The following is a 27,863-nucleotide window of genomic DNA, read 5'->3' on the forward strand; positions in this document are numbered from 1 at the left end:
GACGTATATGTCTTTTTGCTGTGCTTTGAAATATACAGACATGTAATTATTACGTTCTCACATTTTGAATCACAAAAAAATTCATGGTCCTCATAAGATATCAGAACACTCTCTCTCTCTGTCTCTCTCTCTCTCTCTCTCTCTCTCTCTCTCTCTCTCTCACACACACACACACACACACACACACGCACGCACACTCACACACATGCATGCGGGCAGTTTTCAGTCAGTTTTAAGTTTTATTAAATTGCAGTCTGATAGAATTCAAAGAGTGATTTCATTCCTTTTGAATTTTGTAAAGATCTGTTTCCTGTCCCAGGGTGTGGTCTATTTTAGAAAAGTTTCCATGTACATGTACATACATATCATTTTAGTTTTGGTCTTCAATAAAACAGTACATAATTTTAAATATACTATTTATTTCCCTATGGGCACCTCATGCCAGCTTACTTATCAACACAGTGTGCATAAAGCATCAACACAAGTCAACTGAGTACCAGGTATTCACTCGCATTTCTAGAGTGGCTGTTGAGTGGGATCCAGGGAGCCTTACTTAGCATCTGTTCCGAGCAGGAGTCCACCAGACTTCCCTCCCTCTCTCCCGCTAAGAACTCTGAGAGCCTAGTGTGTTCCGGGGCAGGTATTGCGAGACTTTAGACTGGGACTGGACGAGCAAACTATCAGACATGGATTGTTGGCTTATTGTGGTATAAGAAGGTCTGTACCTCAGTCACAGAGACTACCATAGAGGAGCGAGGTGAGAATAGGTCCCCCCCCCCCCAACCCTCAGGTCGGTGTGGAATGTGCCAGAAGAGCTCAGACCCGGGCTATGTCTTGGCAGATGGCTTAGCATGGCTTAGGCATAGCATGGAGGAGACACCAGGCTTTTTTTTGAAGTCGTGGTGAATGGTCTCTTGGGAACTGGGAACTGGGTTGTTTGTCATGTCCACCACAGGTCCTTGGGGTTCTTTTCAGCAGACATCATGAGTCTGCTCAGTATCACTGTTCCGTCCAAGAGTAGAAATTCCCCACATGGAACCCAAAGCCTAACACTGACAACTTTATTTATTTATTTATTTATTTATTTTTGCTTTTTTATTTTTTCCTTTAAAATATTTTTATTAATTTATTCATATTACATCTAAATTGTTGTCCTATCCCTTGCATCCTCCCATTCCTCCCTCCCTCCCATTTCCCCTTACTCCCCTCCCCTATGACTGTGACTGAGGGAGACCGCCTCCCCCTGTGTATGCTCATAGGGTATCAAGGCTCTTCTTGGTAGCCTTTAATTCTATCTCTAACAACCATAACCCTAACCTCTGTCGACAGTGAGGCCTTCATGCTTGTCCACACTAGCCTCTGAAACTGGCCAGTTACTGCGTTCAAGTCTTCATTTTGATTATCACATTTAAATAAGATTTGTGTTTTTATCTTGGGGAGGGGTGGGGGGGTGGTGGGGGACGACGACGACGACCAAGGTCTATGCCTGCGCATGCGCAGCGGCTGACCACGTGGTCCTCTAGCGCTCACTGGCAGCGTACTGCGCAGGTGCAGTGTGTAACAGCCTCGCAGCGGCTGTGGCAGCTGGGGAAGTGGAGCAGTATGGCCACCAGACCGCAGCCCCCGTTGGGTGTGGAGCCTGAGGGATCAGGAGACCCGCTGCACGGGCCTGAGGGGCCCGGAGGTAGTGGCTGGAGGGCGCCTGGGTTGGCCTTGCGGGCTGGCGGGGTGAGAGGGCGGCGGGCGGAGGCCTGAGGAGATCGGCAGGTTGGGGGGGGGGTGCCGACCGCCATCTTCGCTGACGAGGCGCGTGTCGCCTCAGAGCCAGTCGGCCTCGCGATGCCAGGCCTAGCGTGGGGCTGTTGTAGGGCACACACCTGTCACCTCCACAGCGGGCTCGCACGGGGGCCCTGTGGCGCCAGGCCTGAAGTACTTCGCTGTCCGGAACTTGTCGCCAGAATAGCGCGCCTAGCGTGAGGGTTGCTGGGACTGCATCCGAACAAAACTGCGGTTCTTGACTTTTCTGCACAAACGATTGTTTAACTTCTGTGTTTTGGGGCGGCAAAACGATATATATATATATATATATATATATATATATATATATATATATATATATACACACATACATACACACACATACATATGTATATATATGTTATACATACATACATATATATATATATTTATTTATTGTGATAAACTCAAAGTTATACAAAAGCAGGGAACCAGATGCGCTTACGCCATGACTCTACCGCCCAGCTTTGACGTTTGTGACTTAGTCAATTCCTCCCCCCCCCACCCCCCTCCATCACTCTGTTTTGACAGAGCACCCCTGACAGCTGTGTCATCTATAAATGTCCCGTGCATGTATCTGGAAGACAAGTACTCTAGAAAAATCACACAGTTGCCGTAGCTGTTTAACAGCTCCAACAATTCTTTTATCTCAGCAAGTATTTAGTTGATTAAAAAATTTTGCTTTTTTTTTTTTAAACAGTGCATTTATTTGGATCAAAATCTATTTACAGACCATTTTTTTGAGATTAAATTAATGTAGCTTTTAAGACTTTATCATTCCTTAGGAATCTTTCTAACCCCCTTCCCCCTTGATGTTAAGAAATTCCCTCTGCAGTTTCCTAATCTGGACGGCGCCTTGTGCATCCTTAAGTGCTTTTTACTGTGTCTTTCTATCCCTGAATTGTTTCTTAGATCTTGAGCATTGGTTAATCAGTATTAGCATCCATTTGACAAAAGGATGTTAATCGGTGACCTTTTAAAAATCAGGTGATTCGTAGACTAATTCCTTTACTGTGATGCTAACACCACAGGTAGTAGTGCCTTCCAACATCTCATTCACCAGAAAATTAAAAATAGATGTATATACTGACTATAAAAACTAATACAAAATATTACTTTCTGTGGAAGCTTTTAATTGGTATCAATTATATAAAGTAAAGCTATTTGTACTCCAGGAAAATAAAACTATTGCCATAACTATATAACAGCCTCAATAATTCCTTCATCTCAGCAAGTATCTAGTTGGTTTTAAAAATTGGCTATTTTAAAAATACTTTCTGCAGTACATTTTGTTTATAGTCTATGTATTTCTAGACTTTCTAGAACTTCCTAATTGACAATGCCATCAACCCATTACAGTGATTTTTTAGCTCCTTTCTAGTTTGAAATGTTTGTTTTTATCTCCGCAGGCCAGTGCATGTCCACACAGAAAATTCAAGACTTAATGGAAATGGTGAAAAAGTTGCAGAAAGGTCATGTGTCTCTTTTGCCTGCGAGGCCTACCTTGAGGTTTGAAGTCAGGCAGATGTAGATTCAACCCCAAGCACCACAATTCACACAAATAAATTGTTTTATTCACATTACCTTTCTTTAAAACTGAAATTTGGATGTGTGTGTGTAGAGAGGTAGCCCAGCATTAGGAGAGGACAGATGTGTCCCAGCGTGCATGCGGTGTCTCACAAGGATCAGGAAGTCCATTTCTAGGAGATCTGATGTCCTCTTCTGGTCCCTGCAGGCACCAGGCACACATGTGGTGCATATGCATGCATGCAAACAAAGCACTCATACACATAAAAATGGATGCTTCTGAACTTCAGTTTTAATTTTAAGAAATGTGTGTGTGTGCATGCGTGCATGCGTGCATACCTCTGTGTGTGTGTGTGTATGTGTGTGTGCATCTATGTGTGCATGCATGTGTGTGTGTGCGTGTGCAGTGTTCATGCTCTTGTACATAGCACAGAGTGTGACGGTCAGAGGCTAGCTTAAGGGAGCCAGGTGTCTCCTGTCATGTGGATTCCAGGGATTAGACTCAGGTTGTCAGCTTGGTGACAAGTGTCTCTATTCACGGCACCATCTCGGTGGCTCTGTACATTTTAGTTTTTGAGCTAAAAAGGGAGCCCTGATGATTCAGCATCACAGAAGCAGAGATGGAACAGAAGAAGGCAAAATGTTTCCCCAGACCTTGTCCTAAGTCTCCCTTGATGCCATAGCACTCTGTTAGGTCCAGAGGCGTTACCCCTAACCCTTGCTTCCCGTCACACCCTGCCACCTTCTCCTTGTTTGCCATGCCACCCTGTTGTAGTCTCACTTCCTCCTCAGGGCAGGCCTCTGCACTTTGCACCCTCCACCTTATCCAGAGGGCTCGAGGGCTTTCTTTTCTTACTTGACATTTTCCTATATCTGAGAAACACTTCCTGACTTTACCTTTAGAAATTTCCCTTTGCTTCATTTCCCTTGACTAAAGTTCCTACAGCCTAACTCAGCATCTCTATGGCTCTGTTCCTTGTCCTCACACTCCAACTTTGAGACCATAGTGTAGCACCTGTGCTTATGAGATGCTTAGGAGATTTTTGTGGCGTGAAAGCTGCAGAATCCTAGGCAGGCATACTCTATCAACAATGAGCTTCCTTTTTTTCCCTGCAGTGGGAAGTCTCGAGCCCCGGGTTGAGGTCCTGATTAACCGCATTAACGAGGTTCAGCAAGGTGAGCTCAGCGATTGGCTGTTATCCAGGAGCAGCCAGATGTCTTCCCAGGCCAGGCCCAATAAAAATGTAGAAATACAGGAGTCCTTGTTAGTGCATGTGTAGTTGTTTCATGAAGATGTAAGTCCAAGACCTTCCTGCATGTAACTGCCGTAGTCATTTGCCTCTGAAGGTGGCGCTGTGCCACCTGAGCCAGCAAGAAGGACCAGGATTTAGAAAGCCTTGTTTCCTGTTTTGTAAAATCTGGGCCCCCCTAGGTGTTTTGATGAATATGAAATCATCACTTGTGCTTGAGGCTGTGCCTAACTAAATGTTATCCTACTCTTTGGTAAAGCAAAAAAGAAAGCCAGTGAGGAGCTTGGAGAGGCTCAGACTGTCTGGGATACCATGCAGAAGGAACTGGACGAATGTAAGTTGACTGAGAGTGTGGAGCTTTCCGTAATGTCTTAGACTTCCAAGGCAGTGTTGCAAGCACTTGATATCCTCACCAGGGCCAAGATGCTTCTCTTTCTCCAACCTCATGTTCTTGCAGCATCCTATCTTCTAAAAGCTCTGCAAATGCCTTTGAGGACACTTGTGCCTGAGTCGTTTGTAGACATGATCCTCCATCCATTGCCCCAGATAACACAGCTTCTTGCCTTGCCCCGCCAGCTCTGTTACTGGAGAGGTCTTTCTTAGTTGTCTTGTGTTACCTATCACATGGCCCTTCTGATTGGGGTAGTTCTTCCCAGGACTAGTGGCTGTCACTCAGTGTCCTCACAGGTGTCTCTTGTGAATGTATGGCATATTGTGTTTATAGAAGTGTGGTTACCATAGGGCTGGAAACCTGCCTGCCTCAGGGAAACTACATCTTGGTTAGGGTCACACCTTGAGATTTCTGTGATTGGTCCCTAATGCCTGAACCTTTATCATGTTTTCTAGTGCATGAAGAGAAAGTGCGTCTGAAGGATATCTTGAATAAAAAGCAAGGTATTCCCATCTTTGCCATTTCCAGGCTTTGTAGTACCTGCCTAAATCCACTCTCTCTAGGAGCTAGAAACTTAAGAACTCCTGACCTCATGACCTTCCTATGACTTTTTACCAGACCCAGAAAATGTCAAAATCCAGTCAGGTGTCCACAGATTTGAAGTGATCTGTTTTGTTCCATCTGCCAAATTAGATGCCTCAACAAGCATTCATAAAGCCCAGTTATTACCTTTACAGAGAGCCTGAGGATTATGCGGCTGCACTGTGAGGAGAAGGAAAGTGAGGCACAGAGGTAAGATACCATGCCTACAGTGTTCTCCCTAAGTGTTCCTGTTCCCTCCCGCATCACCTGCCTGAATACAGAGGAACAGAATAGATGCTCCCAACCCTCCCTCAACTGTCTTTGAGTCATTCAAAAACATGGCTGACTGTGGATTTCCTTCCAGGAAGCACAGCATGTTGCAGGAGTGTAAAGAGAGAATTTCTTTCCTGCACTCTCAGATTGACAATGAGAAGGACAAACTAAGGCAGCTGAGGTAAACCTCAAGGCAGGAGGCTTGGGCTGGGGATGTGCTTTATGTACAGCAATGCCCTGGGTAGGCAGAGGACCTGGCCAAGCTTAGTCCTTCATGATCAAGGGGGCGAAGGCATTCCTTGTGGAGGAGTGGACATGAACAAAGTCCCTGAGTGCTCTACAGACTCAGGCCTGTGGTAGCTCATGGCCTTTGTGGCTCTGTGGTTGGCTTCTAGGATGGATTTTGAAGAACAACTGGAGGCTTTGATGAGCCAACATAAGGACCTCATGGAATTTCATGTGAGTCATACAAAGCTATGCCATTTATTATACTTTGTTCTTATACAAGCCTTGGTGGCCCTGCTGTCACCCCAAGCCCAGCCGTGTTCTGGGTGTGTGTGTGCTGTGATAACATCAAATGGAGTCATCATCCATTGAGAATATCCGTGTGTGTGTGTGTGTGTGTGTGTGTGTGTGTGTGTGTGTGTAAGACGATCTTAGACACAGTAGACAAATCACAGAACAAACAATTAACATTCACCCCGGGAGTTCCCAGACACCCAGCAGGAAATAGGCTGAATGTCAGAAGAGCAGGTCAGTGAAGAAGCCACAGAGGAGAGAAGAGAGGAGAAATGCTAGTAACTAAGTCCCTGGAGAGCGGCTCAGGACCATAGGCCTGCAGATTTTAGGGTTTCAAGTGCTTTCCTTCAGCCTTTCCCAAGGTTAAAAGGTCCCAGGAGAGGGATGGCAAGGCCAGTGCCCTGGGGCTGTGCCGTGGCTGCGTGAGCTGAGGGGCAGGGCACTAGGCAGTGAACCTTACTGATGGGGGAAATGACCAGCTCTACGCAGGCTTCTCTGAAGCCGGAGGGAGCCAGGGGATCTGGAGAGGTCTTCTTTTTGTTCCACCCCTCAGAAGCCTGAACATCTGGCAGAAGAGATGGGAGCTTTGGACAGCAGCAAGGAGCAGCTGCTCAAGGAAGGTGAGGCCAGGGCAGAAGGGTGGCCCTCACCTGCATCAACCTGCCCTCACCTGCTCATTCCTCTTTCTCTCTGTAGAGAAACTGATTGAGGTGAAGCTGGAGGATGTGAAAAATCGCCTGTCTGCCCTGTGTGGGTCTGAGGGGTCTTCCACTTTCACTGATGGGCTCTTCCTCCGAAGCCACGAGGCAGCCGCAGCAATGTAAGAGGTAGGGTGGGGCAAGAGGAGGAAATGCCCAGCGCTGACTCCTTTCCCCACTTCCAGGCAGATGTTCAAGGAGGAGAACAAGAAAGCTGAGGAGCTCCTAGAGGCTGCAGCTCAGCACCACCAGCAGCTGAAGCAGAGGTGCCAACAGCTACAGCAGAAACGGCAGAGGTGGGCAAGGAGCTCCTGTGTCCTCGTTCTTCCCAGGAGGATGAATGGCAGCTGTTGCCCCTCTTCTGCCTATGTCTCTTTATACTTTGATTTTCCTGTGTCCATTCTCCTTGTCCACTCTTCCTCCATAGGGTGAAGGAAGAACTGGAAAAGCACGGGGTACAGATCCTTGCTCAAATTCAGAATATGCAAGATGAAGGAGACAGCTCATGGAGGATGGTAAATCTTGGGGCAAAAGGGAAAGGAGAATACTGGTGTTCTCCAGAGTATAGTCTGTGGGAAAGGATGTTCCTGCTGCACAGGCACAGCTAGGGTGAAGGTGTAGACACGTGGTAGCATGGGCACACAAAGATGGAAGGGGGTTGTCTGAGCAGGGAAAAATGCCTGAGCCTTTATCTTCTACAGGCCAGTCCCAAGCCCTTAGAAGTCAACGAGGAAAACGTCCAAGAGTCCTCACCAAGCAGGACCTGATACCCATCTTGGCCTGGAGGACACACTGACCCCAAACACTACATGAGGCTGTTTGAAATAAAGGGGATATTTTGTACTTCTTCTTCATCTGAGTATGTACTGAGTGGATGAGTGGGTGTTGGGGCCAAGCCCCTCAAGTCTTGAATCTGGAAGTGTCTTGGCTCAATTTTGACTCTCGACTAGCTTAGGGTCCACACCGCAGGCTCTTAGTCAATGCTTTTCCTGCCTCTCGCTCACCAGAGTATCTGACACACCCTTCCGACCTTGGCCAGAAGGATTTAGAGCTGGACCTGCTCCAGGATCGGAAGCCACCCTGTAGTTTAATTTCTTCATGGAGGCCCACAGAGCATAGACTTTGAAACAAAGGAAGATACATCACCAGCTCTATGCATTCCATCACCACCTCATTCTTCAAGCCAAACAAGGAAAGTTGAGTCTGCATGTGGTCTGTAGTGCTCATGAGAAATCTAAACTGTTGCCAGGAACATCCTAAACTAAAGCTGCTCTTTTGTTTGAGGAGGACCTGGCAGACCTTCCCTAGTCATCTTTAGTTCCATTGGGCCATTTGTTTTGTGGGTTGCCTGGTAAGATGCAAATGAATGGATATTCACTCCACACATGGAAGGGGACAAAAAGGAAAGATTCTGTCAAACCCAACTCAGGGAATAAATGAGTTATCAGGGTGAATTACAGAACAAGGATGATTCAGAGACAGTTATTCCTTTTTAAGTCCTGCCTCAGTCTTTTTTTTTTTTTTTACATGTTCTAGAATGTACCATTTCAGATTTGAGCGGAACTCCAGAAGAGGATCTTGTAAGGTCTCTTGAGTGTCTTTTGATGCTTCCTTTCTGTACTGAAGTGAATGCTAACAGCCTTGTTCTCATAGACTTTCATATCTGCTGTATAGCTTATTTCATTGCCATGATTCAGGAACAGTTTTCTATAGGTTGTGACAGTCACTGTATTTTCAAAATGGGCATGGACATGTCAGGTCTGGAGGAAATATGCACACTAAAAAGCAATAGTAATTTTTTTTAAAAAGGACAGGCTAATTCTCCTAAAGATCTGCACTCCTGTTTTATTTATTTCTTTGTTTTGAGACATTGTGTAGTCCTGGCTGGTTTGAAACTTGCTATGTAAATCAGGCCGTCCTGGAACTCACAGGGATCTGCCTGCTTTTTCCTCCTGAGTGCTGGGATTAAAAATGTATGCCACCAGGCCTGGGTTGCAACTGTACATGTGAAGTTGAGGCATCTCAAGCTTTACCACTGAGTGAATATAGTTAGTGATTCTGCTGAACCAGGTGTCAATCTTAGACAGGGACCAGATGATGCTACAATTTTAGTCAATAGCCCTTAGAGCCACACATACACACACCCCATCTTTCCCCTGATACTTTGGAATTTTTCTAATGGTAATCTTTTAAGTTAAAACATCTCTGCCCCAAAGCAAAAGTTAAAGTTACACTTTTCCTGGAAGAAGTCTTTCTGTTGTGGGGTCATGATGGTCCAAGCAACTTCGGTGGTTACTGCTGTGGGGTCTGTAAACTTTGGGTTTGGGTAGTGACCCAAAGTAGATGAGCTAGAAAGTAGGGCCAACATGAAGCTGCTCACATTATAGTCCTGAGAACCTAGGGATATGATACTCTATACCGTAAGAGAATTTTGAATATATCATTAAATTCAGAGTCTTGAGATAGGCAGATAACCATGATTATCCATGCATATTCAAACATATCCTGAAGTCAGAGACAAACACATCGGAAGATGTTACACTACGGGCATTGAAATGGTATTCACTTACGGGGAACTTTGACACAGCCAAGGAGACAAGGCTGTCATTAAATTCATAACTAACATGGTCCATCAAGATTTTATTTATTTTTTCTGTTCCATTTTATGGCACAAACTCTATATGCTTGGAATCTTTTGAGAACACATTTTAAGGGATAACAATGGATGGCTGTGCCAGGCAGTTTCCAGGTTTCACGAGCGGGGAATGACACAGAGTTTATATTGGCGTGGGATGCTGCCAAAGCCAATTGTAATAGGACTGAGGTCGATATCCTTAGGGTCAACCAGAGACTTCAGATTAAAATGCTGCAGAATAGCAGACAAGAGCAGAAACAATTCCATGCGGGCCAGGCCTTCTCCAACACACACGCGCTTTCCTAGAAGGAACAAGAGTGCTGATGAGGTGCTGAGGGGACCTTGTAAAGTTAACACGTCTAACATTAAGGGATTGGGAGTGTGGGAGGAGGCTTCAGGCACATCACTTGAAAGTGGGACTAACTGTCCTCACTCATTGGTCCTTGAACACCAGTGGCCATATGTCAGAGAACAAGAATGTCAGTGACATTGCCTCATTCAGGGACCAGGTAGTGACACTACACATTCAGAACTGTGCTGCATAAACAAGCAGTAGTTTAGGAAAATGGACCCAAAGTTTCTGCTGTAACTTCAGGAAGATGGGACAGGTGAAGCCTATGCAAACATAGGCTGTTAACGTTATCAAACCGGCTGTGGAAATCCTAGGGGAGGTCCTGGGATGGGAGCATCTGGGCAGGTCCAGATGCTTACCAAGAGTCTAGGTAGCTAAAGAATAGAGTTTAGCAATTTTTGTTGTAACTTATGAAGAATTCAGTAATACAATTTTGAGAGCTTTTTACTGAGTCTTGTTAGAGTAGAAAAGCTGAGCAATTAATTAGAAAAATGTCTACTCTGTGATAAAATTATCCACCCAGAACACTTCATTTCCAAGACTGCTGTTGAAATTGCCATTTGATTTCTTTGAATAGGAAAGAATATCCTTGGGTTATACATTACAAGGGCAAGGCAGAGTTGGGATGGTAGCCCTTATCTAAGATGGGGAGAGCACATGAAAGTAAGCATATGGTTGAAGGAGACAATTTCTCAGAGAACGTGTGACCCCTGACCTCTGCTTACCTGCAGAAAATGGCTTGAAGTAGTCACTGTACTTGAATTTCCCATTTTCATTCAGAAAATGCTCAGGTTTAAACTTCTCTGGATCTGGAAACTCATTGCTGTCATATAAAAGGGAGTCCAGAGTTGGGATCACAACTGTTCCCTGGAAGAAGAAGCAGAAGTTTCTATCAGTCACGTTAACAAAACATAGACTTTGATCTGGAAGACCCTAGCAAAGAGGGCTGCTGGAACTTTACATTGTTCAGGATGGCATATTTTAAATTTCTTCAGTCATGAGGCTATTGGGGTGACTATGGGTGAAGAGTTCTGCAGGGCAAGAATGCATGCTGCCTTGATTCCCACATCCAGCCATATATGCTGCTCAAAGGTGCCCCTGAGTCTCTAGCCTGAAGAGCAACCTAGGTGAGACATTAACAGGACACTGCACGTGGAGCGCTCTCCAGCTCATGCCTGACCTTGGGGATGACATAGCCTTGGAACACAGTATCTTGAGTTGCTTCATGGGGCAGGTTGGAAGGGACAAGGTTGATGAATCTCTGAATCTCATGCACCACAGCATCCATGTAGGGCATCTCCATTCTGTCTTTGACAGCAGGGGCACGGCTTGGCCCAATAACCCTGTCAATCTCTTCATGAAGTTTCTCTGCCAAGGCATGAATGACGTCAGTTTAAAGGGTTAATTCCAGAATTGATGTCTACCTACCACCCACTTACCCATATATGTATACATACATATATTATATATAAAGTCACCTTTATCTACCTGCTCATCTATCTGCTCATTTAACCCACCCACTTTTTCATCCACTTACCTCACCCCACTACACTCTTACAAACCTACTTATCCATCTGTCCAAGTTTCCCTCAAAACCTCCACCCACCCAGACATCTATCTAATTATTCTTCCATCCACCTGCCAAGGCACACACTGTATGTTTATGGAGCACTTTAAACTATATTTACAATCCCCAGGTACTTTGAATTGTTAAGTCATTTCCACACAAATGTCCATGAAGCTAAGATCTGTGAGATCATCCACAGTTGACAGGAAGTTTGGGTATCCATTCTCATAACTGGTGATGGTTTTCCAATTCTCTTCATGTCAGTAGAAATAAAAGGGTCTTGGGAATGTCCTCTTAGAGGGAAATCTTTGAATTATCACCCTAGGCCATCTTACTATTGTTTAAAATAGAAAGATGGTGACAGAATAGAATATAGTTATTGAAATCCGAAAGTCTCTGTGATTATGACAGAGGCAATAGCAGCCTTTGTCAAGCTCCTTTGTCTTTCTGTGATTAGGATTTGCTGTGGAGCTCTATAATATGTGGAGTGAAAAAAGCAAGCTGCATTAAGTGTATATGGTATGATATACTATTAAGGCATGTATAAAGATATGAGTTATATTTTGATATTTAGTTAATTTTCAATGTCCAAGTCACATGGAAATGCTACACAGTGGTCCTGAAGCATCACCATAGCCGGGGAGCGGAGCAGGGAAGTGTGAGTTTGTAGGGCTCTAGCCAGCCCTATAATGTTTAATTTCTTTAAAAAGCTCCAAAGCAAACATTTAAAAAAGTCAGTATATGTTCAATTTGGCAATGAATGTATATGTCCCTGTCATATTTATTTTTTCCTCATCTATATTAGAAAATCATTATGCTAATAATTTAAAACATTTTAAAATTTATGTTTCCTAGCACAGTCGTACAAGTTCTAACTACTGTGATTATACATTTCCCTCCCTGGACTTTAGTCATCTTCCATTTTCATTTTTCTGTGTGATGTGAAAAGTCAAAGGCATTGCTGACAGAATGGCCAGAGTTCAAATCTTGGCCCTGGACCGGACAGACACACAAACATGCTCTTGGCAAACATTGCTTTGTATGTAGTCACTGCCCTGATCTATGCTTAGCTCAGAGAACAGCAGGGTTTCAGGCCTCTGAGCACCTCCACCTTAGGTTGTCAGTCCCCTCAGTTCCTCTACTAAAGGCGACCCCACTGGCTTACATGTGGGGTCATCACACTGCACATATCTGGCAAATGTATGTATACCCTCAGCATGCCGGGTTAAGACCCCTGCTCCCGCTTCAGGCACAGAATTTTTCTGCCCAGATTTGGCTTCCAAGCCTTGAAGAGGAAGTCAAGTGGCTATGGGACAGCCTTGATTGCTTCCCTTTCAATTTCCACCTCAGAGCCCCCTGGGGTGAGGTGTTCCAGCATGACCCAGCCTGGCCCCTATACTGTGCTCAGCCTACAAATGCAAAGAGTGTTTCTCAGGGGGAAACTGGAACATTATTTTCTCCATTATAAATTATTACAGGGCAGAGCACAGACTCATTCCCCTCTCCATTTCAGCATTGGGCTGTAAGCATCCCAGTGGGGCGTGGGTGGAGGACTAGCCAGTCTTCAGGATACTAAGCCCTGGTGCATACAAGGCCATGTGCTTTTAAAGATGTTCATTTAGTGGTATTGGGGCACTGAAGGTAAGAAGGTGGCCACAGAACCACAGCAGAAGCCTGGCACACAGGGTGAGCCTGACAGGGCACAGCTGTGCCACCTGGGCGTCTGGCTTCTCAGTCATGTACCTTCAATCTCTGGGTATTTCATGAGGATCAGGAGCCCATATCTCAGAGTTGTGCTGGTGGTCTCTGTTCCTGCAAAGAACAGGTCGGCCAAGGTCACAGAAATGTTTTCCATGGTGTACATGGGGTCCTCGCTGTGTTTCTCCTGTGAAGTGGGAGACAGTCAGGGATCTGGTCAGATCTCTTCAGCTGTAAGAAAGTGGTGCCTATTGCTCTTCATCAGAGACCAGGCTATGGCAGACTCCTTGTGCTATGAAGAAACAGCTCTTTCTACCTCATGATGAGGGAAACTGAGGCTCCCAGGAAAAAGGATAAGCACAGGAAAGGGTTTCTTAACCAGGTCACAGGGTCTTGTCTTGGCCAGTAGTGCCAGAGTTGTGTAATGATGCTAGTGACCTCTAAGCTGTAGGGGCTAGTGTCAACCTCTCTTCAGGCTCAAGGCTGTGCTCTTTGGACCAGGGGCAGGGATTCTCAAATGGAAATTGTCTAGAGGAAATCAGTGTTTTCAAGCCATTACGGCAAGAAAGTAAGGGATAGGCAGGTAAGAGGCTTAGTGGCTCCAGGAACATAAAGGTGGAAAGGCCCAGAACACTGGAGGCTAAGCAAAATTGGGCGATGAATATGAAAAAGGGATGCTGACGTTTTCTCACACAAGACTAGACTCCCCAAAGCGTTGCAGTCCGTCTTTGGCCTGGAGGGAGCCGAATAGTGGGCCTATGCCTTCCAAAAGTAACCCGAGAAGAGCATGGTGGTCACGCTGAAGCCATGTATGCTTATGAAAAACCAAGAACATCAAAATGCAGCCATGGTGCTCAGCGTGCACGCCGGCGAGTGGCTCACAGTGTAGGAACTGTATGCACTCTGCCCACCCCAGGAGGCCCATCTTGTCCGGTACCTTCTCCCTCTCTATCAGCAGACAGTCAGTCACATCACGGGGGTGGCTGGAGTCCAGTGACTGTAGGTGTTCCTTGGCTTTTTCCAGTGCATACTGTCTTATTTCAGACACATTTTTCATGACTTTCCTATGGCTTCCAGGTAGGTATCGTAGATAATCCGAAAAGTTATTGTAAAGCTAGGAAGAACAAAACATATGTAACTGACAAGAACCTTCAAACAATGAATTTATGGTTGTCTTTATCATACTATTTAGAACACGGGGTCCAACAGTGTCTTTTGGGGGTACTGCTCTCCAGGTGGTGCAGGTAGGAGTGAGTACATGCAAGCCTACACAGGCACGGAAGTGGGAGGGGTGCTGAGCCATCCTAGTCCAATGCCCTCCTGTATGCTCCTGTAATTTGCTTTCCTAGGCCTGTCTCTCTCACGCAACCTGCGTATTTCCTCTTCTTCCTTCTGATGTAAACAGTACAACTGGAGGTTCACGGGAAAGGAGGAGCATAGTCACCTGAACCCAGGGAGTACTTAGCAGGTAGAAGTTCTCGTTGAACAAACTCATGAGCCTCAGACACTTCTTGTCGTTGTAATCAAAACGTCTGTGGAAGAGGATATCCGCAATGACGTTGCAGGGTGCACAGCCAATCAGAAAGGTGGGGTCAAAAGGCTGGCCTGGAAAACAGGGAAAGGGTATGAGCACCTCACCATGGCATTCCCTAGTTAACTCGGCCTTCTGTGAGTTCTCACTGAGGACTTAATGGATATGTGAGCCTCCAAGTGTCTTTACTTTTTATTTTTAAAATTTGTTCACTTTACATCCCGATTGTAGGATTCTCCTTTGTTGCCTTCTGGTCCCACCCTCCCTCCCTCATCCCCCCTCTTACCCCCCAACCCCAATCCTCAGAAAGGGTACCCCTCCTCCCCTACCATCTGACCTCAGCCTATCAAGTCTCAAGACTGCCTGAATCCTCTTCCTCTGTGGCCTGGCAAGGCTGCCCTGCCAAGGGGAAGTGATTAACAATTGGGCACCAGAGTCCATGTCAGAAGTAGCCCTTACTCTCCATATAGTGGGATCCACAAGGAGACTGTGCTGTCTACCTACTACCTCTGAGCAGAGGGTCTTTACTTTTTAAATGCCTTCTAGAGTACAACAGTCACACCCGGAGGCCACTTTTGCTCTTCTGGAAAGAGCTGGGACTCAAATTGAGAAGGCAGTGCCAGGGGACCAGCTTGGCGTTTTTTTCTTCCCCAGGATTCCTTTAGCTGCTAACTGCCTCCAGGTTGTTCAGTGTCCTCGGAAGCCTAGCCAGGACCCCTCCCACCTGCTGATATACTAACCCTTGGTCTTCTTGAGCTCCTCCACCAGGAAGTGCGCCTCCCTCTGGATGCGGGCCTCGTTACCCTCTTTCCCCATTCCATAGTCCCGGAGGATGCTTAGGGAAAACCTCCGCACGTCCTTCCAAGTGGGCCCATTATTGAAAATAACCCCTAAGAAAAAGGGACCCACAGAGGTTACCATAAATACCCAATTCTTGGAGAAGTAGGGGAGGAGGGGGAAACGGTCTTGGGTGCTGGGTGGGATGAACAGGTGACAAAGAAGTACAAGAAAAGGGAGCGAACAGGCTGTGTTTCATAGCTGCCGCTTCTTAGCACCAGTTTATTTTCTTTGGTTTCATCCTTTGCTTTGAACCTTCACCATGCTAAATAAGCTGCAGGCAGCCACTCCAACCGAGGACCCGCCCCCTCTTTCTGTCTACTCATAGAATTTTAAAGCAGCATTTCTGAGCTCATGGATTTTAACCTTCACGACACAAACACTTCGACTCACGGCTTTCTGGTTTCAAAGCAACATCCTTTACTAAAACCTGAGGGTCAGAGGATGTCCCAGCTTGAATACATTAGGAGAGAAAGCTGTGTGCTATCTCTTCTCAATGAAATGTTAGGGAGTACTTTCCCCTCAGACGAAACTGATTGTTTCTCCTCCTAGAGCAAGGCGTGGTTAACCCCGTGGTGACACTGAGAATCAACTACTCTGAAACTTCTTTTTCCTTTCCTCCCATCTCTAGCTCAGCTAATTCTGTGAGCATTTCTCATTCCTCAAAACTGAATCTAAGCCATGCTGACTGATGGCTTGAGTAGCTGTCTCTTGGAGCTCTTGGATTCTCTTGGAGCCAGTTCAGGGTATCTAGGGCCAGCCCCACCCAGCCCCACCCAGTCCCACCCAGCTAGCTTTTGCCTAGTAAAGACCTTCAGGTCCCTCTACACTGCAGGAGTCCTTCCTCTTTCTTTACCCATTCCCTACCACCTCTCTTACTTTCTTCCATCATCATTTCCTTAATAAAGAATGTTTTGATACCTGCTTCTAGGCTCTGAGTATCTCAAGACAGACAACAATGACTTAGAATCTCCACATGGGGGTGCAGTGCTTGCCTGCATCTCATACTCTCTCCATATTAACAGTCTAATCACATATGAGATGCATAGTGAAACACTCTGCAGGACAGGGGGAAGTTTTCAGGGCACATATGGTCTAAAGTACTTTCTAGAACAAGAGATGGCCAGCCTGAGAGGGGAGAGGGAAGTATGTGACATGGCTCAGATTTATGATTTCAGTTTTATTCTGAAGGTTAAAGGAGGTCTTTATCCTGAAGACCCGATGGCTGAGAAAGTGGCAGCGCTGACACCTTACCACTGTGGTAAGGGGCTCTTTCACTAGGTTGACTGTCTGGTGAGGATGACATTTTCCCAATATTTCCTCAAATGATGTATGCTGTGATCTTGGTACATTGCCACACACCTGTGCTTAATCCTGTTACTATCACAAACATTCACATAATGAACACTGGAGACTCAAAGTCATTCCTTACCTAAGGCTCAACTGATTTTACATGCCCCTCTGGGGTGCATAAAAATAGGATTTTGGAGCCCCTAGGCAGGGACAGCAAATACCTCTTGAATCTAGCCTATGGAGAGGCAGATGGTAATTGCACTGGCCCATTGCTTGAGCTTGGCTAGAGGACACGTAAAGGGTTGTGCCCTTTCTAGCAGGTCCTTGTCACTTTGCTTGGTATGGTATCAGTAACTCCTATATCAAGGACAAGGACTGAGATGGTTAATTTTTGCTTTTTTTTTTCTGAGACAAATCAGAAACCCACAGTACTGATTAGGGACCATCAAATGCTGCTGCTTGAGGTAAAATAGTTTTGGAAACACAGACTGGGAAACCAAGCTAGACACTAAAGATAAGACCTAAAGCCGAGAATGCTTTGATCTAAAATCTCACACAAAAGGAAAAAGCTTTGTAGGAATTTATCACCAGTACTGACTCAGGCAGGATCATGGGACACTTTATTTCTCATCTATCTGCTTTGAGATAGATATCTGGGATGAAAAAGAAGTAAGAAGGTACAGACAAGGTGGAGGCTGGGCAGGCAGGTGGCACCAGTGAGCTTGGAGCACCTCTGGTTCTGGGTGCCCACACTCAACAGAAGATAGAGTTGTGAAAACAGAAAAAAAAAAAATCAGCCAGCCTGTATCCTGAACTTCCCTTCTACAGGAGGAACAGGTGGGCAAGGTTCAGGGTAGAGCAACTCTCTCTCTCTCTGGAGATCTCCAGCTAGAATAGAGTAAAACAAATACCTAAAGCCTGGTCTTTCCCTGCAAGTAGAGTGCCAGGCGGGGTTAGGTACCTCAGGGCAAGTGAAAGGACCTGGGTGTATGGAGCCATCTACTCCCAGAGACAGTTGAGGCTGAGTGGAAAGACAAATGTAGAAAAGCACACAGGCCTGAGGAGGACTCCTCCGGAGGAGACTTCCTGGGGTCAGAAATAGTCCGTCTGCCATTCTCTTGTGAGGGTGGTTGCTGGCGGTCTCACTGCCTGCTCAGTACAAATCTTAAAGATGCTCTCATGCAGGCACAAGCCATCAACCAAGTCTTTGCCTAGTCTTTCTTCCTTCTGTTGCTGTCACTAAGATTTAGGGAATCAACCTGGGCATGGTGACTCAGATACAGGGGGATCTTTCTATGAGTTTGAGGCCAGCCTGGTCTACAAAGCGAGTCCAGGATAGTCAAGGCTACACAGAGAAACCCTGTCTCAAAAAACTTAAAAAAAAAAAAAGATTTGAGTGGTTAAATGGTACTCACATTACTCTCCCTGTTAGTTTGCCCCCTCCAATGGCCCAGGAAAACCAACTCACCCTTGTTCTTGTACTCTTGGAACACAGGAATGTCCCCTCGGCCGGCGAACTCCATCTTGTGTTTCAATAGCACTTCCTTGACAGCTTTATAGCCATGCAGGACCACGACACGCCTCGAGCCCAGGTGCAGTGTGAACACTGGCCCGAAGCGCTTTGCCAGCTGCAGGGACCAATGCACAGAGTGGAGCAGGAGGTAGGCAGGAGTCAGCCTGCTTTAGACTGCCCTCCTGTTCTCCATACAGAGAGAGACAAGGGCTTGGGGAAGGACCCTTTCTGTCTAGTCTGCTGCAGGGACACCCTCTCCACCTGAAGAGCTGGGTTTGCAGGGGGGCATTTCTGTCTAGACACAACTCTCTTCTCTGTGGCTGTTTAATCAGTGGTGACACTCATCACTCTCTCATCTGCTCCTAAGATTAAGGCTCTTCATGCCAAGCTACTGCCAGCTAACTTGGGAATCAACATTCCTAAGCCTGTAGCTACCCTGCCATGTGCAAAGACAACCGCTAACACAGACACCAAGCATCAACTCCTTGCCTGGTAGCATTTTGATGCTGGTTAGACCATGCAACGTTCACAGCATTGGCAAAAGGCAGATGCTGCTGTTCTGGCAAATCACAGTTGGCTCAATACTTCCATTTTCAGTCTGTTCTTTGACACAGGCTGACACTAGCCAGGGCACTCCTGTTGTTGTATCTGTTGTCACATAATGCTAACGGCAACGCCAGTCTCTCATAATTGCTTCCACTGCACAGGGCCTCTGGGTCTGCATGGCAGTTCTCCTGGGGGTGTTGCAGGCCCAAGACGGACTGGACTGTTAATTCTAATAGCGTGATAACCTGTCACTGGATGACAGCTGACAATGAGGTTAACGTGTACATATTATATCTAACCTCTAGCTTGTTTTCTTAATGCAGCAATATTTCTCTTACCTTCGTGTAAGACTTGGGGATATCCTTAAGATCCAGCTGAAAAATGTTTCCGAAGAAAGGAAGTGGGAAAGGTCCCGGGGGCAGGTTCCAGCTGCTGTAGATCTGCTTCCAGATGGATATGACGAGGAGGGTAACCACCCACACCAGCAAGGCAATGGTGATGCCAACAACAGCCATGGCGCTCCCGGGACCCCACGGTAAGCTTGTAGGAATTTCCTGAGGAAAAACAAAGATTTTATAATGTGTTGTCGAGAAGGAGGGTGACTCATCAGCCAATCACACAGTCTTCTCCCTTGGCCTAAGGTACTGGTTTATTATTAGCTGCAGTTGGCCATCATTTCAAAGGCTGAACCTTGTAGCTGTTGTCTCTTAGAAGTTGTATCTACTGATCGGACATGGATGAGGCTGGGCTCTGCCAATACTCTGGTTGCTGGCACCTGCCGCAGTGTTTGTGACTACATGCAGGAATATCTCACCAACCCATAGGTCAGTCCTGGGGGTGGGAGACTGTCCTCCTCCTTGACACTGCCCAGCATAGTGAGCATACATTCAGATCATGTTTGTCCATGTTTGTTTGCTGGGAAAAGGGTTTTGGAAGGCAGTACTGACCATGTCCTGCTCACTCCAGGCCAAAGCCAACACTGGGCTGCAAACACTCAACTTCTGATCTGGCACTGCTGCACTATTGGTCCAACTGTAAACTGAGGGCCGAACAAAGAAGTTCTACTTTTGGATTCCCATTTCATGTTGTCAAATCAGCTAGAAAATTCCATGGAGGCAAAAAACAGTGGTAAAGTTAGCCAGCTTTGAGATAGTCTGACTGTATGCATATGTTAATATTTGCAGTGCTGAGGACCAAACCCAGGGCTTTGCATATGTTGACAAGTGTGCCACTGACTGACATGCACTCCTTTGTGAAAAAGTAAGTGGGAAATGTTTTTAAAACAGTTTGTCAAGTTCCAAAGGTGTGTGGGATTTAAAAAATTGGATTTGTTTCATCAATGAATTAAATTGGGGAGAATTTGTGTATTTGTCCATCCAGGAGTACAGTACAGCTCAACAGCCCTCTGCATCATAAGATGTTATTACATGAACGAGTACTGATTATTTCTTTTATCCAGTTCCATGTCCCCATTTCTGTTATGGTCCTAGGCATATGGTGGACCTTAGTGTGTTTTAAAAGTGAAGAGATCTTTTTTCACTTTGTCTTCTAACTGGTAATACAGAAAATATATTAGTCTATGCTTTATAATTTTATATGTTTTTTGTGTGTAACTGTGCATCTTTGGGTGCATTAGAAAACATGACAGTAGGTCTAAGCAACAGATTTTTGAATTATTTATGGCTCAGGATTCTATATAAAATGATGTTGTACACTATACACAGTATTATAACTCAAATGCTCTCTGAATAAACTATTAGTAGTGTAGACAGCTTTGTTCTTTAAACCACAGCTGTGGTTTTGCCCTCTGATCATTAATTAATTCTCCTAGCCTATTATGGACAGGTGTCATCTTTTTTTTTTAATCTTATTTTTCTCTCATACATCCTGACCAAAGTTTCCCCTCTCTCCACTCCCTTCACCCCCAGATCCACCCCTCCTGTTTTCCTTCAGAAAAGAGCAAGACTCCCAGGGATATACAATAAGACTAGGTATAGAACCTCATATAAAGGCTGGATGAGGTAACCCAGTAGGAGGAAAAAAGTCATAAGAACAAGCAAAAGAGTTAGAGACACCCCCGCTTCCACTGTTAGGAGTCCCACAAAACCACAAGACTAACAACGTGACATACATGCAGAGGACCTAGTGCAGACCTAGGGTGGCATTGTGATTGCTCCTTCAGTCTCTGTGAGTCCCTATGAGCCCTGCTTGGTTGATTCTGTGGGCCATGCTTTGAGATTCCATCTTACACCTGTCAGAACGGCTAAGATCAAGAACACAAGTGACAGCTCATGATGGTGAGAATGTGGAGCAAGGGGAGCACTCCTCCACTGCTTGTACGAGTGCGAACTTGTGCATACACTATGGAAATCAATATGGCGGTTCCTTAGAAAACTGGGAATCAATCAATGTCAAGACCCAGCCTATACCACACTTGGGTATAGATCCAAAGTATGATCCATCCTACCTCAAGGACACACGATCAACTATGTTCATAGTGATATTATTCATAATTTCCCGAGACTGGAAAGAACCTAGATGTCCCTTAACAGAATGGATAAAGAAAATTTGGTACATTTACACAATGGAGTATTACTCATCTGCTAAAAAAATGTCATCATGAAATTAAGAGGCAAATGGATGGAGCTAGAAAAGATCATCCTGAGTGAGGCAATCCAGACAGAATGAAAATCATGACCAGTGCCTAGTCCAGCCGTCATCAGAGAGGCGTCCTCTGGCAGCTGATGGGAGCAGATGCAGAGAGCCATAGGCAAAACTCAGGTGGAATGACAGTCCACATTGGAGATCTCCATCACATCCCTCCCCTTGGAGCATGGGGAAGAAGAATTATAGGAGCGAAAGGGGTTGAAGACAGGTGTCATTTTTAGCAGAGACTTCAGGAGAAATTCTTCCTGAGATGAGACTTAATGGTGTGAGTTGAAGATGGATGGATAACCAAGTCCTCTCCTCTTGATTCTCCTCTGCTTTCTGGGTGGTATGACCCTGATCCAAGGGTGTAAGTAAAGCTGCCTTCACTATTATATCTGTTTTCTTCTCTTAGGCCCAAATTAGTCCTTCTGGTGGTGCTGGAGGACACAATGTTCTCTTGTCAGGCTGGGTCAATCCTGGGATCTGGTAGACTGAGTGGGAACATGAAGATACAGAGGATAGACTAAGTCTCTGGAACCTGTGACTGGGAATGCCTGTACCTTTACAACTAGCCTAAACACACACATTCTGAGAGTCAGAGTGTCACCAAATGCAAGTGCAGTCTGCAGCCACGTTGAGTAACTCCTATAATGTTGTTGCCTGCCATGACAACATCAAGTACTAAGTGCAGATATTCATGCCTTTTGATAGCAATGACATTTATTTGTATCTGATTTTTCAAAGCGATGGCCTTTAGTTTCCTTTCATATTACTCAATTGTCTGACCTTTGTAAGTTGGGTCAGATAATCTGTTGGACAGAGTGACTGTGCCTTAGGCCATGGAAGTGGTTGTTTTTTCATGATTTTATCGGATTTGTCGTGCCAAGTGTACAAATAGGAGATGATGATGTTGGAAGATGTTTGTTCTTTACCTAGTTAACTAACAACAGTATTAACTCAGTGTTAACTGTACCAACAGTACTAATTGAGAGTGGAGATGATCACTTGTCTTGATTGAAATGATTTTTCAATTTTTGTTCTGTTTTGTTTTGTTTTGTTTTTCCTTCCTTCCTTCCTCCCTTCCTTCCTCCCTCCCTTCCTTCCTTCCTTCCTTTTTATTCAAGACAGGATTTCCCTGGCTCTCCTGGAGCTCACTCTGTAAACTAGACTGGGCTTGAACTCAAGAGATCTGCCCGCCTCTGTCTCCCAAGTGCTAGGATTAATGGTATGTGCCATTGTTGCCTGGTTCACTTTTGTTTTTTGTTTTTTAAAATTTTTTTCCAAGACAGGGTTTCTCTGTGTATCATTGGTTGTCCTGGACTTGCTGTATATACCAGGCTGGGCTTGAACTCACAATGATCCGCCTGCCTTTGCCTCCCAAGTGCTGGGATTAGAGGTGTGCGCCACCATGCCCGGCCTGGTTCAATTTTTGATCTTAGATCTTCCTGTTTCATTCTGGAAATATTGCCTTGTGTAAATGCACTTCTGTGTTTACTTCACAGAATGTTCCTTTTAGTTGGTGAATAGGTTCACCTTGCTAATAGTATTGTTGTCAACATTACATTTGTACCAAACATAACAATAAGCCATGGATGTTCATGGTTCAAATTGCGCTAACTCTAGAAACCATGGAAACACACTCTTCCCCTCTGTGCTTTCCAACGCTTTAACCTGTAGTGACTTTCTGAACTTTGATAGAACTCACCAATAAAACAGTAGAGGGAAGCTTTGCTGTAGTCAAAGTATTGTTTATAAATATTAGAAAGATACTCTGGGGGAGTTAAGAAACAGATTTACTATATAACCCATGTGGCATTAAAGAAGACCTTTCTGTCCCACAAGTGCTAGACACACATGTATAGCATTAGGAATGTATTTTGCACTTGAAATGCTTAGGTCAGAGGATTTCCATGAATTCAATGTCAGCCTAGGTTATATGTAGAGAGATGCTATCTCAAAACCAACAACAAACCTCCACAAAACAACAACCCCCTACAAAAGCCAAAAACCAAAGCCTAAACAAGATACTTTTAATTGGGAAAAGAAAACACCTCCCGTAATAGATCTAGACAATAACAGAAGGATGAAACCCAAAGCAAGAGACTCCCCATATAATAATGAAAGCTCTAAACGTAAAAAATAAAGAAAGAATATTAAAAGCTATAAGTGAAAAAGAGCAAGTAACATATAAAGGTATACATATTAGAATTACATCTGACTTCCCAGTGGAGACTCTAAAAAGCCAGAAGGGCCTGGACAGATGCCAACCTACACTACTATAACCAGTAAAACTTTCAATCACCATAGCCAGAGACAACAAGATAGTCCATAATAAAATCAAATTTAAATATCTATTTACAAATATAGTCCTACAAAAGAATCTAGAAGGAAAGTTCCAACCCAAGGATGTTAACTATATCTATGAAAACATAGGAAGTAAATAATCTCATGCTAGCAAAACCAAAAAATGGAAACACACACACACACACACATGCACACACACACACATCCATCACCACCGCCAAAATAACAGAAATGAACAATTATTATTCACCTATATCTCTCAATGTCAGTGTATTCAGATCCCCAATAAAAAGACACAGGGTAAAAGACGTAGGATAACAAAATAGATATGAAAACAGAATCCACCCTTCTACTGCATATAAGAAACATACCTCAATATCAAAGAGAGACATTACCTCAGAGTAAAGGATTGGAAATAGATTTTCCAAGCACTGGAACCTAAGAAACAAACTGGTATAGTCATTCTAATATTTAACAAAATAGACTTCAAAGAAATGTAATCAAAAGAGATGGGGAAGGACATTTCATACTCATCAAAGGAAAAATCTACCAAGATGACATTTCAATTCTTAACATTTATGCTCCAACACAAGGGCACGTAAACAAACAAACAAACAAACAAACACCAACAAAACTAAAGCTTAAACCACAGTTGACCCTCACACATTGAAAGTGGGAGACTTCAATACCTCACTCTCACTAATGGACAAGTTATTAACAAACAAGCAAACAAACAAAATAAAGAAATACTGAAGCTAACAGATTTATAAACTAAATGGACCTAATGGGTAGTTTTCAGAACATTTCACCCAAACACAAAAGAATATAACTTCTCATCACCTCACAGAAATTTCTCCAAAATCAACCACATACTTGGTCACAAAGAAAGTCTCAACAGATATAAGAAAACTGAAATAAACCCCTGGATAATATCAGGGTTTTAACCCCTACAGGTTAAAGCTGAATTTCAACAACAGAAACAAGAGAGAATCTACAAACTCACAGAAACTGAACAAAATTCTACTGAATGACTACTTGATGAAGACAGAACAAAGAAAGAAATTAAAGGCTTTCTAGAATACAGTGAATGCACAACATACCCAAGCTTATAGGACACAATGAAAGTAATGCTAATAGGAAAGTTCATAATACTAAGTGCCTAAATAAAGAAATTGGAGAGGGGCTGGAGAGATGGCTCAGAGGTCAAGAGCTCTTGTCTGCCCTTCCAGAGGTCCTGAGTTCAATTCCCAGCAACCACATGGTGGATCACAACCACCTATAATGAGAGGAGTAGAGAACAGGAAATAATCAAACTGAAATTGATAAAATAGAAAAATAGAGAATACTACAAAGAATCAATGAAATAAAGAGTTGGTTCTCTGAGAAAATAAAAAAAGATAGACAAACTCTTATGCAAACTAACTAAAAGGCAGAAAGAAAAATATCCAACTTAACAAAATCAGGGACATAGCAAAAGACATGGAGGAAAATCCAGGTAATCATAAGGATGCACTATAGAAGGATCCAGAGGGCCCTGGAAACCTACAAGAAGAACATTATGACAGGCGGATCTGGGTCCTGGGGTCCTACTCAAACTATGGCACCAGCCAAGGAAAATATAGGCAGTAAACTTCACACCCTTACCCAGACCTAGCCGATGGACAGGACATTCTCCACCGTTTAGTGGACAGTGAGGTCTGACTTTCATATGAACTCTGGTGCTCTATTTTTGACCATGTCCCCTTGATGGGGAGGCCTGGTGGCACTCAGAGAAGGATAACAGGTCACCAAGAAGAGACTTGATACCCTATGAGCATATACAAGGGGAGGAGGTCCCCCTCAGTCACAGTCATAGGGGAGGGGAATAAGGGGGGAATGGGAGGATACAAGGGATGGGCTAATAATTGAGATGTAATATGAATAAATTAATAAAATATTTATAAAACGCGGCACTCCACTAAATTGGAAAATTAAGAAAATGGATAGTTTTCTTGATATATACCACTTACCAAAGTTAAATCAAGATCAGAGAGGCAATTTAAATAGACCCATAACCTCTAAGAAAATAGAAGCTGGAGTTTGAGCCAGAAATCCATGAGAACTACCGCATAGGTGGATAGGAGATGGAAGCACCTGCTCTGTGGGTTGGCGTGGGAGATGTCCTCATAGGACATGAAACCTCCACAGAGCTCGAGTTCTGTTTTGGAAGGCATTAAGTTATTTCTCTATGCTGTTGTAGTCTGTTCGCTTTTTGAGAATATCAAATCTAGATTTTTGGACCTGAAGTTTCATCATCTTATCTGTGTGTTTTTAAGGAGTTTATGTCACCTGTTTTCCTATGCGTTAGTGCAAGTGACAGGCAGCAATGTTGACTTTTCTGTTATTAGTCTAGTAGAAAAAAACCCCAATTCTTTGAAGAAAGAAAGGGACTAAATTGTTCCCTTCCACTTTCTTAAAGGCCAGGGGCATTATCTATGGAAAAGTATTAAATAGCTATTTCTAACTCCATGAAGCAGCAGCCAGATTTACAGTCCATCCTGGCTAATTTTGGACAGTGAACACGTTGTGGAGGTTGCTGTTACTGTATCCTAACCCAAACACTAGATACTAGGACTCCATTTGTTACATGTTATTTGGTGTGCTTGTAATCACTTAAAAGTAAAACTTTGTCTTGCCTTTAAAAAAAAGAAAAAAAAAAAGAAAAAAGAAAATAGAAGCCATCATTAAAACTCTGCAAATAAACAAACAAACAAAGCCCAGGGCCAATCTGATTTTTTAACAAAAATTTCCCAGACTTTCAACACCAATACTTTTCAAATTATTCCACAAAATAGAAACAGAAAGAACATTGCCACATTTATTTTATGAGGCCACAGTCACCCTGATACTCAAGACACACAAAGATTCAACAAAGAGAGAATTACAGACCAGTTTCCCTTATGAATATAGATGCAAAAATACCCAATAAAATACTTGCAAACCAAATCCAAGAACACATCAAAAAGATCATCCACTATGACCAAGCAGGCTTCACCTCAGAGATGCAGGGCTGGTTCAACATGCAAAAATCTGTCAAGATAATTTGCCATATAATCAAACTTAAAGAAAAAAACCCCCACATGATCATCTCATTAGATGCTAAAAAGGCCTTAGACAAAAATCTAACATCCTTCATGATAAAAGTCTTGGAGAGATCAGGAATACAAGGCCTAAAGACAACTGAAGGCGACCAAGAGGATACAAATTGGAAAGGAAGAAGTCACAGTATCACTATTTACACATGATCCAGCTCTTGGGCATATACCCAAAGGATGCTCCATCCTACTACAAAGACACTCAATTATGTTCATAGTGACATTATTCATAATAGCCTGAAACTGGAACCCTAAATGCCCTTCAACTAAAGAATAGGTAAAGATAATGTGGCATCTTTACACAATGGAATAGTTCTCATATGTTAAAAAATGACATCATAGAATTTGCAGGCAAATGGATAGAACTTGAAAAAAAAAGTCATCCTGAGTGAGGTTCCTGAGAACAAGAAAGACAAACATGGTGTGTACTCACTTATAAGTGGATATTAGCTTTTAAGCAAAAGGAGAACAGAACAGAATAGAACAGAACAGAATAGAATAGATTTTGTGTAGGTCTAGGGGAAGGTGAGGATGCAAAAATGATGGATCATATGGGGGAAAGAGGGATGCAGGGATAGTTGACTGGAATTGGGGGCAATTGGCAGGAAATGTGGAAACCTAGTGCAATGGAAAATTCCTGAAATTTATGAGGGTGACCTTAGCAATGACCCCTAGTAATGGAGAACATGGAGCCTGAACAGGCTAATTTTCTGTAGCCAGGCGAGGCTTCCAGTAGTGGGACACCATTCCAGCCACAAACCTGTCAA

At 44.1% G+C, this 27,863-nt stretch overlaps 2 protein-coding genes across 2 annotated transcripts; one reads left to right on the top strand and one right to left on the bottom strand.

The window, feature by feature from the left end:
• The first annotated feature begins 1,541 nt into the window (after window positions 1-1,541).
• On the top strand, window positions 1,542-7,880 carry SYCE1 (synaptonemal complex central element protein 1). The gene is given in 14 exon segments (XM_084760052.1): window positions 1,542-1,684; window positions 3,207-3,269; window positions 4,441-4,500; window positions 4,834-4,908; window positions 5,421-5,468; window positions 5,703-5,757; window positions 5,912-6,001; window positions 6,216-6,279; window positions 6,893-6,959; window positions 7,036-7,159; window positions 7,223-7,333; window positions 7,465-7,552; window positions 7,739-7,781; window positions 7,784-7,880. Coding segments are annotated over 14 exon segments (1,020 nt in total). The 5' UTR covers window positions 1,542-1,602; the 3' UTR covers window positions 7,834-7,880.
• A 1,784-nt stretch (window positions 7,881-9,664) lies between these two features.
• On the bottom strand, window positions 9,665-19,561 carry CYP2E1 (cytochrome P450 family 2 subfamily E member 1). Its single transcript, XM_084772639.1, has 9 exons — window positions 19,348-19,561; window positions 18,419-18,578; window positions 15,561-15,710; window positions 14,734-14,894; window positions 14,227-14,403; window positions 13,335-13,476; window positions 11,205-11,392; window positions 10,750-10,891; window positions 9,665-9,974 (listed from the first exon to the last, which is right to left on the bottom strand). Exons 1-9 carry the CDS (start codon window positions 19,522-19,524, stop codon window positions 9,790-9,792), a joined length of 1,482 nt encoding a protein of 493 aa, XP_084628765.1. The 5' UTR covers window positions 19,525-19,561; the 3' UTR covers window positions 9,665-9,789.
• Between the last annotated feature and the right edge of the window lie 8,302 nt (window positions 19,562-27,863).

Source organism: Acomys minous, assembly GCF_964271855.1.
Source record: "Acomys minous genome assembly, chromosome: 2".
NCBI lineage: Eukaryota > Metazoa > Chordata > Mammalia > Rodentia > Muridae > Acomys > Acomys minous.

What these genes read in the sequence shown, in the direction of transcription:
- CYP2E1 (XM_084772639.1), bottom strand. Translation starts at nt 19,524, where the DNA reads ATGGCTGTTGTTGGCATCACCATTGCCTTGCTGGTGTGGGTGGTTACC. An exon ending in TAAGTACTCCCTGGGTTCAG is followed by an intron (nt 14,404 to 14,733) that starts GTGACTATGCTC and finishes TGTTCTTCCTAG; the next exon opens with CTTTACAATAACTTTTCGGA. An exon ending in AAGGCTATGTCATCCCCAAG is followed by an intron (nt 10,892 to 11,204) that starts GTCAGGCATGAG and finishes TTCTTCTTCCAG; the next exon opens with GGAACAGTTGTGATCCCAAC.